Genomic DNA, 11,470 nt, shown 5'->3' on the forward strand with positions numbered 1-11,470 from the left:
TGGGTATTAGAGGTTCTGCTGTGTACAGCGGTCTGGACCACCACCTCTGAAGGTCTCGCTGTATAGTGGTATAACATGCAATGTGTAGTTTCTATGAACAATAAAGTGTGTGGAAATAATGTTTATGTTGATCTCTATTCCAGTTTTCTATATAGTTTCCGGAACTCTCGGAACCAAGGTGACGCAAAACATTTTTTGATGTGTGTATTATATTACCTCCATGCATAGAAATATAATGATGTGACTGTTAACGTAATTTAAATATATTTACCTGCAGTAGAAAACTATGCCTTACAAATGAAATGAGAGCGTCTTTGATTTTTTTTCTGTTTGTTTTGGTCCTCAAATTCTGTCTTTTTGGCTTGACAACTTGACATTTACAAAGGTATTATACTGATCAAATAGTAACGTTAAGCGTGGAACATCTGGAACACTGAAATCAAATACGAAGACTATATGGGTGTATATGATAGAAGTTAAAAACATGGTAAGAAATTAAGTGGTATGAAAAATGACAAAAATAAAATAAGAACAAATATTAAAGTGTACGGTGAGATGAGATCATATTTTAAATTTCATTTTATTGTATAGGCGATCTGTGATTGTTGATTAGCAGAATGAGGCTTAAGTTATCCAGGAATTTTTTGTTCTGAAGTTCTGTTTACTCATTAAGAAGTGTATCAGGTGGACATTTAAATGACTGCAAATTCACATTTCTTCGAAGATATTCATTTGCTTCCCGTTCTTATCATAATGTTAAATCTGGAGCTTCTCACTAATATCTTAAATATATGTTTGTTGCTTCACAGATGTAGTTTAAAGGCACATGTACTGTCATCATTACATTTTAGGTGCTCTTTGAAACATATTCAAAAGTTTCTACCAATCTGTCCAAAGCATACCCTGTCACAATCATCACATCAAATTTTGTGCATCTAAATGGGTCTGTAGTACTGGTTGTATGTCTTACATTACTAATATTGTTTTCAGTATGGGGGCTAACTTTGATATTTGCAGTTTTAAAAGTTTTGGTTATTTCATTTGAAGTGATTCTTTAAAATGGCAGAACAACAAACTTTTTTTTTTTGTTTAGCTTCCTCCATTTCTACAATAATTTCATTTCCTTTTGATTTTTGCTTAAATTTTTCTGTCTATACTTTTTTTGTCTGTGCTCTGAAGTAATGTACTTCATACAAATTTTCTAGTATTGCTAATTCTTTGTTCAGCTTACCTTTTTCAAGTTGAAAATTTATCTCCATGTCACTGAGGGTAAATATGTCTTCTATGGGTTTCTGTGTGGCATGATCAGTTATAGATTAGTGTGTATGTAATCGCTGATTTTCAAAAAGTTCCAAATTTGCACAATGAATTTTCTTTTTTTTACTGTGACATGTAGGAAGCCAATACAGTTATTTGCATTCCTTTATCTCTTTATATGTGAAGAGATTATTTTAAGTTTAAGGACTTTCTTCATTTGTGCATTACTTTTGTAGGGTCATCTTTTAATTTATATCATTCTTTATGAATAACTCATGAATTTTATTGAGATATTCATCTTTTTATATTATTACTAATGTGTTGCCTTTATGCCTAATGCACCATGTTTATTTAATTTCTTGTTAATATGTCACTGTGTTTTATTTGCTTTGAAACGAGATTGTAGAAATAATTTTGTTTTTGCATACAGTGGGGAGCTGTGCCATATCTAGCGGTATTTTTGTATTAACTATGAAATTTTTAATCATGCTACTTTGTAGTTTTGAAAGTAGATGGAATTTTAGTGCTTTATTCAGGAGATCCAGCTCTGCTTCTGTAAATTGAACCTCTCGATGTGTTGGAAAAATGTTAAGTTATTGATGCTGCTTGTTCATATTTATAAGTTCCCTTCATTTGGGCATGAATTATAACACTGTGACTTTGTTTATATGTGTTTCCCTAATTCTTTTAGTCATAAGATGTATATACTCGTTAATTAATCTGATTATTAAATTACATTAGAGTGAACGTTTTTCCTAGTTGTAGGTATGCTAGATATAATTTGCGATTGAACTAGAGCTTCCATTTAAATTTAGTGTGAATTTCATATTTCATCAGGATAATATCACTGCACTTTTTCACTTTCTTAGCGACTTGTGTTATAAGTTTAATAATAACATTCACCAAGTTTGTAATTGCTTGCTGAGCAGCTGAGCAGCAAGTCGTATACTCCTAGCTCACTCGTTTGTTACATAGTTTAATTCTTAATTTCTTTGCGTGTTTTTGGTACTTGCATTGTTTAATTCATAAATTTCGGGCGTATTATAGTATTTGAGAGTTGTAGCATCGCGTTTTAGTACCTGAATAGTGTAAATTCGCGTAGTCGTTTGTGTACTGTTTTTGTTTTGAACGGCCAGTGTCGGTTGGTCACAGTCAGTGTGCTCCCTGCCGTCGTTGGATAAGCAGCTGAGCAGCAAGTCGTATACTCCTAGCTCACTCGTTTGTTACATAGTTTAATTCTTAATTTCTTTGCGTGTTTTTGGTACTTGCATTGTTTAATTCATAAATTTCGGGCGTATTATAGTATTTGAGAGTGTAGCATCGCGTTTTAGTACCTGAATAGTGTAATTTCGCTTAGTCTCCTTCCGCCGCCGAGCAGTGTCAGCAGTGCGCAAGTAGCAGCATTACTGCATTTACTGGGCAATCTTGTATTTTAATAACCGTTTAAATTTTGTCGATTTGTTTGCACTCTCTGTAGATTAGTTCAGACGTTCTTTGCAAAACAGTTTTTAGCATGGATAGGGACTGCAACTGCTGTGTTCGGATGCAGGCTGAGTTGGCATCCCTTCGCTCCCAGCTTCGGGCAGTGTTGGCTTCGGTCACACAGCTTGAGGCTGTTGCCAATGGACATCACTGTGGGGGTCCGGATGGGGGTTTGTCGGGGACGGCCAGCTCGTTTCACGCATCCCCTGATCGTACTACGACTGTGGTTGCCCGGGATACTGCCCGCATTGAGGCTGATCCCTCACCTGTGGTAGAGTGGGAGGTCGTTTCAAGGTGTGGCAGGGGGCGAAAGACATTCCGGAGGGCTGAACGGAAAGCCTCTCCAGTTTGTCTGACGAACCGGTTTCAGGCTCTGTCTCAGGCTGATACTGATCTTCGGCCTGACATGGCTGTTTGTCCTGTTCCAGAGGTTGCCCCTCAGTCTGCAAGATCCGGGCAGTTGCAGAGGGTGGGCTTACTGGTAGTTGGGAGCTCCAACTACAGGCACGTAATGGGGCCCCTTAGGGAAATGGCAGCATAAGAAGGGAAGAAAACCAATGTGCACTCCGTGTGCATACCGGGGGGAGTCATTCCAGATGTGGAAAGGGTCCTTCCGGATGCCATGAAGGGTACAGGGTGCACCCATCTGCAGGTGGTCGCTCATGTCGGCACCAATGATGTGTGTCGCTATGGATCGGAGGAAATCCTCTCTGGCTTCCGGCGGCTATCTGATTTGGTGAAGACTGCCAGTCTCGCTAGCGGGATGAAAGCAGAGCTCACCATCTGCAGCATCGTCGACAGGACTGACTGCGGACCTTTGGTACAGAGCCGAGTGGAGGGTCTGAATCAGAGGCTGAGACGGTTCTGCGACCGTGTGGGCTGCGGATTCCTCGACTTGCGCCATAGGGTGGTGGGGTTTCGGGTTCCGCTGGATAGGTCAGGAGTCCACTACACGCAACAAGCGGCTACACGGGTAGCAGGGGTTGTGTGGCGTGGGCTGGGCGGTTTTTTAGGTTAGATGGCCTTGGGCAAGTACAGAAAGGGCAACAGCCTCAACGGGTGCGGGGCAAAGTCAGGACATGCGGGGACCAAGCAGCAATCGGTATTGTAATTGTCAACTGTCGAAGCTGCGTTAGTAAAGTACCGGAACTTCAAGCGCTGATAGAAAGCACTGAAGCTGAAATCGTTGTAGATACAGAAAGCTGGTTGAAGCCAGAGATAAATTCTGCCGAAATTTTTACAAAGGTACAGACGGTGTTTCGAAAGGATAGATTGCATGCAACCGGTGGTGGAGTGTTCGTCGCTGTTAGTAGTAGTTTATCCTGTAGTGAAGTAGAAGTGGATAGTTGCTGTGAATTATTATGGGTGGAGGTTACACTAAACAACCGAACTAGGTTAGTAATTGGCTCCTTTTACCGACCTCCCGACTCAGCAGCATTAGTGGCAGAACAACTGAGAGAAAATTTGGAATACATTTCACATAAATTTTCTCAGCATGTTATAGTCTTAGGTGGAGATTTCAATTTGCCAGATATAGACTGGGACACTCAGATGTTTAGGACGGGTGGTAGGGACAGAGCATCGAGTGACATTATACTGAGTGCACTATCCGAAAATTACCTGGAGCAATTAAACAGAGAACCGACTCGTGGAGATAACATCTTGGACCTACTGATAACAAACAGACCCCAACTTTTCGACTCTGTATGTACAGAACAGGGAATCAGTGATCATAAGGCCGTTGCAGCATCCCTGAATATGGAAGTTAATAGGAATATAAAAAAAGGAAGGTTTATCTGTTTATCAAGAGTAATAGAAGGCAGATTTCAGACTACCTAACAGATCAAAACGAAAATTTCTGTTCCGACACTGACAATGTTGAGTGTTTATGGAAAAAGTTCAAGGCAATCGTAAAATGCGTTTTAGACAGGTACGTGCCGAGTAAAACTGTGAGGGACGGGAAAAACCCACCGTGGTACAACAACAAAGTTAGGAAACTACTGCGAAAGCAAAGAGAGCTCCACTCCAAGTTTAAACGCAGCCAAAACCTCTCAGACAAACAGAAGCTAAACGATGTCAAAGTTAGCGTAAGGAGGGCTATGCGTGAAGCGTTCATTGAATTCGAAAGTAAAATTCTATGTACCGACTTGACAGAAAATCCTAGGAAGTTCTGGTCTTACGTTAAATCAGTAAGTGGCTCGAAACAGCATATCCAGACACTACGGGATGATGATGGCATTGAAACAGAGGATGACACGCGTAAAGCTGAAATACTAAACACCCTTTTCCAAAGCTGTTTCACAGAGGAAGACCGCACTGCAGTTCCTTCTCTAAATCCTCGCACAAACGAAAAAATGGCTGACATCGAAATAAGTGTCCAAGGAATAGAAAAGCAACTGGAATCACTCAATAGAGGAAAGTCCACTGGACCTGATGGGATACCAATTCGATTCTACACAGAGTACGCGAAAGAACTTGCCCCCCTTCTTACAGCCGTGTACCGCAAGTCTCTAGAGGAACGGAGGGTTCCAAATGATTGGAAAAGAGCACAGATAGTCCCAGTCCTCAAGAAGGGTCGTCGAGCAGATGCGCAAAACTATAGACCTATATCTCTTACGTCAATCTCTTGTAGAATTTTAGAACATGTTTTTTGCTCGCGTATCATGTCATTTCTGGAACGTGATGGCTGGGTGTTGTGTGCTGTCCTTAGGTTAGTTAGGTTTAAGTAGTTCTAAGTTCTAGGGGACTTATGACCACAGCAGTTGAGTCCCATAGTGCTCAGAGCCATTTGAACCATTTGAACCATTTCTGGAAACCCAGAATCTACTATGTAGGTATCAACATGGATTCCGGAAACAGCGATCGTGTGAGACCCAACTCGCTTTATTTGTTCATGAGACCCAGAAAATATTAGATACAGGCTCCCAGGTAGATGCTATTTTTCTTGACTTCCGGAAGGCGTTCGATACAGTTCCGCACTGTCGCCTGATGAACAAAGTAAGAGCCTACGGAATATCAGACCAGCTGTGTGGCTGGATTGAAGAGTTTTTAGCAAACAGAACACAGCATGTTGTTATCAATGGAGAGACGTCTACAGACGTTAAAGTAACCTCTGGCGTGCCACAGGGGAGTGTTCTGGGACCATTGCTTTTCACAATATATATAAATGACCTAGTAGATAGTGTCGGAAGTTCCATGCGGCTTTTCGCGGATGATGCTGTAGTATACAGAGAAGTTGCAGCATTAGAAAATTGTAGCGAAATGCAGGAAGATCTGCAGCGGATAGGCACTTGGTGCAGGGAGTGGCAACTGACCCTTAACATAGACAAATGTAATGTATTGCGAATACATAGAAAGAAGGATCCTTTATTGTATGATTATATGATAGCGGAACAAACACTGGTAGCAGTTACGTCTGTAAAATATCTGGGAGTATGCGTGCGGAACGATTTGAAGTGGAATGATCATATAAAATTAATTGTTGGTAAGGCGGGTACCAGGTTGAGATTCATTGGGAGAGTGCTTAGAAAATGTAGTCCATCAACAAAGGAGGTGGCTTACAAAACACTCGTTCGACCTATACTTGAGTATTGCTCATCAGTGTGGGATCCGTACCAGATCGGTCTGACGGAGGAGATAGAGAAGATCCAAAGAAGAGCGGCGCGTTTCGTCACAGGGTTATTTGGTAACCGTGATAGCGTTACGGAGATGTTTAATAAACTCAAGTGGCAGACCCTGCAAGAGAGGCGCTCTGCATCGCGGTGTAGCTTGCTCGCCAGGTTTCGAGAGGGTGCGTTTCTGGATGAGGTATCGAATATATTGCTTCCCCCTACTTATACCTCCCGAGGAGATCACGAATGTAAAATTAGAGAGATTAGAGTGCGCACGGAGGCTTTCAGACAGTCGTTCTTCCCGCGAACCATACGCGACTGGAACAGGAAAGGGAGGTAATGACAGTGGCACGTAAAGTGCCCTCCGCCACACACCGTTGGGTGGCTTGCGGAGTATCAATGTAGATGTAGATGTAGATGTAGAACTGTTCATTAAATCTGATGCTTTCAATAATCTTCAACAGTTTAATTTTGATGTGCTGAAAACGTTGTATTTTACCCTTATCTTTGTATGATAGTATGAGATACAATTTCTTCACAGCAGCTATCACAGCAATGTATTTCTTATAATAAGTTTCGGTTTTCTGCTTTTGCTGCTTGTTCTCAACAGCCTTCTAGGCTGTTTTCAAGTGTCTTTGTGTTTATGTATAAAATAGAATATCTATAGAGAAACAGTCTCAGTTGCAAGTTATTTTTGTTACAAATAACTCATTTCACATGGTTAAGGCCCTATCAGATTTTATGAAAAGTTATCAAGAGATTTTCATGTCATCGGCTGGAAAGACACTTGGTCAGAACTGATGATGAAGAAACCATTGAAAGATATTTCTGTCAGACAAGATACACTAGTAAGTCATGAACACCCCCAAATAAAGCGCAATGTAGAGCCACACATACATCGTATAAACCCAAAAATCAAGGGGACAACATTAGAACTAGATAGTTCCAATGTAATCTCCTTGTACGAGGTTTGTTTACCGAATTTTCAGGTTTATATGATGTACTTTTGGCTCATTTGGTGGTGTTCACGATCTGTAATTAGATATAGTCCAACAGAAGTAGAAATATCTTTTAGTTGATTCACTATCATTTCTGACCACGCATCTTCCCAGCCAGAGATTTGAAATGCTCTTGACAGGTTTTCATAAAATTTGATGAAATCTTAACAAGGTGAAACATATTGTTTGTAAGAAAAATAACTTTCTAACTGAGACTATTTCTTTACACAATCAAGAAAAATGATTTCTGTACTGTTTTGCCTATCATGGAGTGAAGTAACTTTACAAAACAAATATAATTTCTCAAAATATTAACAAAGGAAGCTGTAGTACAATATTAAAATTCAATTAAACGATTGTTTTCAAAAATAATATTCATTCAGTTAATGCTAGAGGACAAAAGATAGTGTTTTTCAGAAAGACATCGGCTGAATTAATATTACTAAAATATTATTCACAATATTAAAGTCTCCAAAACAACAGAAGTATTATGGACTCGCAAAATATAAGACTAGTTTTGGAATCAGCACAAAAGAATTCTTTAAGATGATAGATTTCACACATCAATTTCATTCTGCAATAAAGTATATATTTATATTTCGTTTTTGTGATCTCGCATTTCCTAAACTGGTGGGGAGAGGCACATCTATAAATTAATTTTATTGAGATGGCAAAAGGGAGTTCAGAGGGAAATGATGTTGTGGTAGGTCATGTAGACCTACAATACCCTTGTTTCAGTGTAGGCCATCCAATAATAAGTTTGCAACAATGAGAAAACATGGCCAGTGCCTGTTGTGTTTGTGGAAATCTTTTGTGAGTTGTGTTTATGTAATAAATGTTATGATATGGAGACATTTTATGACTGATTAGTAGTTACATGGCACATAGCACTTAGCACATGTGAACTCTGAGGCCAGACTCAGGGAAGGACTGCAACCAGTTTATTTAATCATACATTATTAATGAAATCCGTAACGTGAATATGTGGCAGCGTTGAATGGGGAGCCAGAATTTGTTTTCACTGAACCAACGTATAGAAAACGTAAGAACTTTTGCCAGAGACAAGTCTCAGTAGTCATTTGTTATTAAAAACATACACTGCTACTTTTCAGAAAGATCATAGAGTTGTGTGGGGTCATGCTAAAGGAATGATAAACCAATTGTACTAGAACCTTGCCACATACAGAAGGAGGGCCTTACTGTACCGTCAGTATTTCGAACCATTGAACAAAAATGGTAAACTCAACTTACATAAGATTATGAGTAATACGAAAACTACATATCAGTCCTATTTATAGTAATTATAAGTTACATACACTAGTTGATTGTTCTGAGGGCCCAGCAGTTCGGCCACCAGGTACCCACCTTGATGTTAGGGTTGCCAGCGGTGTTGTTGGCCATGACAACGACCGCCATCGACATGTCTGTGCGCAAGCTGAAGACCAGCACGTGGGTGACGCATAGCAGCAGTGCTTGAAGGTGCCTCACACCCAACATGGGGAGTGCTAAAACAAAAGCATATGGACTATTGTTAGCTCTATGTACGGGCTTGTTTAGAAGGTCGAGGTATGTCCAGATACCTGCCTGCATTAGTTTCTCCCCAGTCAGGACCCTTTAATTTGTTTGTGAGGTAGCCAGAGTCACTGTTGAGTGTCGAGAGAGATTTATAGAAGATCAGTAAGGTCTTAGTACGCTGTGGCAGGTATGATTAGCTTTCACTCAGTTAATATTAGGCAGAAATCAAATTTGCATGTGGAATGCACTTCCTTGATTCTTGTGCAGAAAGGAGTGCAGTATTTTGCTGCATCCATTTTCAAAAAGCTACCACAAGAACTCAAAAACCTTAGCAGTAGCCCAAACTCTTATAAGTCTAAACTGAAGAGTTTCCTCATGGCTCACTCCTTCTATTCTGTCGAGGAGCTCCTGAAAGAGCTAAAAAATTAAGCAAGTTCCGGTGTAACATTATTGATATTCTTTATTTAAACTTACGACTTGTCGCCTGAATATGTTTTTTATATTTCATTTTATCTGTTTCTGCTATCGTGTTATAATTTCATGTATTGACTCGTTCCATGACCATGGAGACTTCTCCTTAATTTGGTCCCACGGAACAACAAATAAATAAATAAATAAAATAAAAATTAGTTATAATGCGTGCAAATATCATCATAGCTGTAGGAGTATGCTCGACATGGAGCCCATATCGTAATCATGTATTGTGAAACTTGGGTCAACAATTCACAAGTGGCCGTGCTTGAGAATACGAATACATATTCTGCAGTAGGCACTCCGACGAGGTGTCCCATGATATTCTTAAAGCATTTCATGTTTATATTAGTATGATTATAATTCAGTGCTATGTGCGATCTGGGTCAACTCTGGACAAAATGACAAACGTCTAGCCATTCACATTTCACGAATTAACTTGGCCAGCTTTCTGCTTTGGAGCATAGATCGTCATCTCTACTTTAGTTCATTTGACATCATTGGTTGAATGGAAGCTATTCCAGACTTTTGCCAATGTTGTGTTCTTCAGCTATCAACATCCATGTAGTTCTTGCGTAACTTTCTAATGCCATCTACTTGTCTTTTAACAGATCGTAGTCTCGTGCTTTTGTTATCTACTGGAATGCAGTGAACAACTTTTTTGGTCCATTTCCATGATTTGCTGGCTCAATAGTTAATTGGCAGACTAGAAATGCAAGCTTTTATCCGTCACTCCTTACTTATTTGGCCTCTGGCAATGATATTTAATGTGAAAAAAAACAAGCTGCAGCATGCTTCTGAGTCCGCATTAAACAGTACGTCCTCCCCTATAACTATGTAAGTCTGTTCACAGGCCGGAGAAATGCAATTGCCTGTTGCTTTCAATAGCACGATGCTCATAAAAGTGCTGTGATGTTTAAATCCACCCTAGGGCCGACCACAGCTTTTCCATTTCCATATTACATCCGCCTGTTCGGCTGCGTGAACTGTCCATCTTAATTTCATTTTTATTACGGTCGTATACGGTCCATTGATCGTGGCCGGGCCAAATATCTCACGAAATAAGCGTCAAACGAAAAAACTACAAAGAACGAAACTTGTCTAGCTTGAAGGGGGAAGCCAGATGGTGCTATGGTTGGTCCAATGGATGTTGCTGCCATAGGTGAAATGGATATCAACTGCGTTTTTTATAAATAGGAACCCCCATTTTTACTACATATTCTTGTAGTACGTAAAGAAATATGAATGTTTTAGTCTGACCACTTTTTTCGCTTTGTGATAGATGGCGCTGTAATAGTCACAAACATATGGCTCACAATTTCAGATGAACAGTTGGTAACAGGTAGGTTTTTAAATTAAAATACAGAATGTAGGTACGTTTGAACATTTTATTTAGGTTGTTCCAATGTGATTATGTAACGTTGCGATCTTATCATTTCTGAGAACGCATGCTGTTACAGCGTGATTATTTGTAAATACCACATTAATGCAATAAATGCTCAAAATGATGTCCGTCAACCTCAGTGCATTTGGCAATACGTGTAACGACATTCCTCTCAACAGCGAGTAGTTCGCCTTCCGTAATGTTCGCACGTGCATTGACAATGCGCTGATGCATGTTGTCAGGCGTTGTCGGTGGATCACGATAGCAAATATCCTTCAACTTTCCCCACGTCAGATCCGGTGAACGTGCGGGCCATGGTATGGTGCTTCGACGACCAATCCACCTGTCACGAAATATGCTACTCAATACCGCTTCAACCGCACGCGAGCTATGTGCCGGACATCCATCATGCTGGAAGTACATCGCCATTCTGTCATGCATTGAAACATCTTGGAGTAACATCGGTAGAACATTACGTAGGAAATCAGCATACATTGCACCATTTAGATTGCCATCGATAAAATGGGGGCCAATTATCCTTCGCCGCGCAGGATTAGCCGAGCGGTCTAGGCGCTGCAGTCATGGACTGTGCGGCTGATCCCGGCGGAGGTTCGAGTCCTCCCTCGGGCATGGGTGTGTGTGTTTGTCCTTAGGATAATTTAGGTTAAGTAGTGTGTAAGCTTAGGGACTGATGACCTTAGCAGTTAAGTCCCATAAGATTTCACACACATTTGAACATTTTGAACAATTAT

The 11,470-nt window shown here is 40.3% G+C and overlaps 1 protein-coding gene across 1 annotated transcript in view; it reads right to left on the reverse strand.

Moving 5' to 3' along the window:
• Window positions 1-8,845, reverse strand: part of LOC124777970 (putative inorganic phosphate cotransporter) — a 95,425-nt gene extending 86,580 nt beyond the window's left edge. Inside the window, exon 1 of the mRNA XM_047253535.1 lies at window positions 8,714-8,845. Coding sequence (XP_047109491.1) covers window positions 8,714-8,845 — 132 coding nt within the window. The remainder of the gene's footprint in view (window positions 1-8,713) is intronic.
• Between the last annotated feature and the right edge of the window lie 2,625 nt (window positions 8,846-11,470).

Source organism: Schistocerca piceifrons, chromosome 1, assembly GCF_021461385.2.
Source record: "Schistocerca piceifrons isolate TAMUIC-IGC-003096 chromosome 1, iqSchPice1.1, whole genome shotgun sequence".
NCBI classification, from domain to species: Eukaryota; Metazoa; Arthropoda; class Insecta; order Orthoptera; family Acrididae; genus Schistocerca; species Schistocerca piceifrons.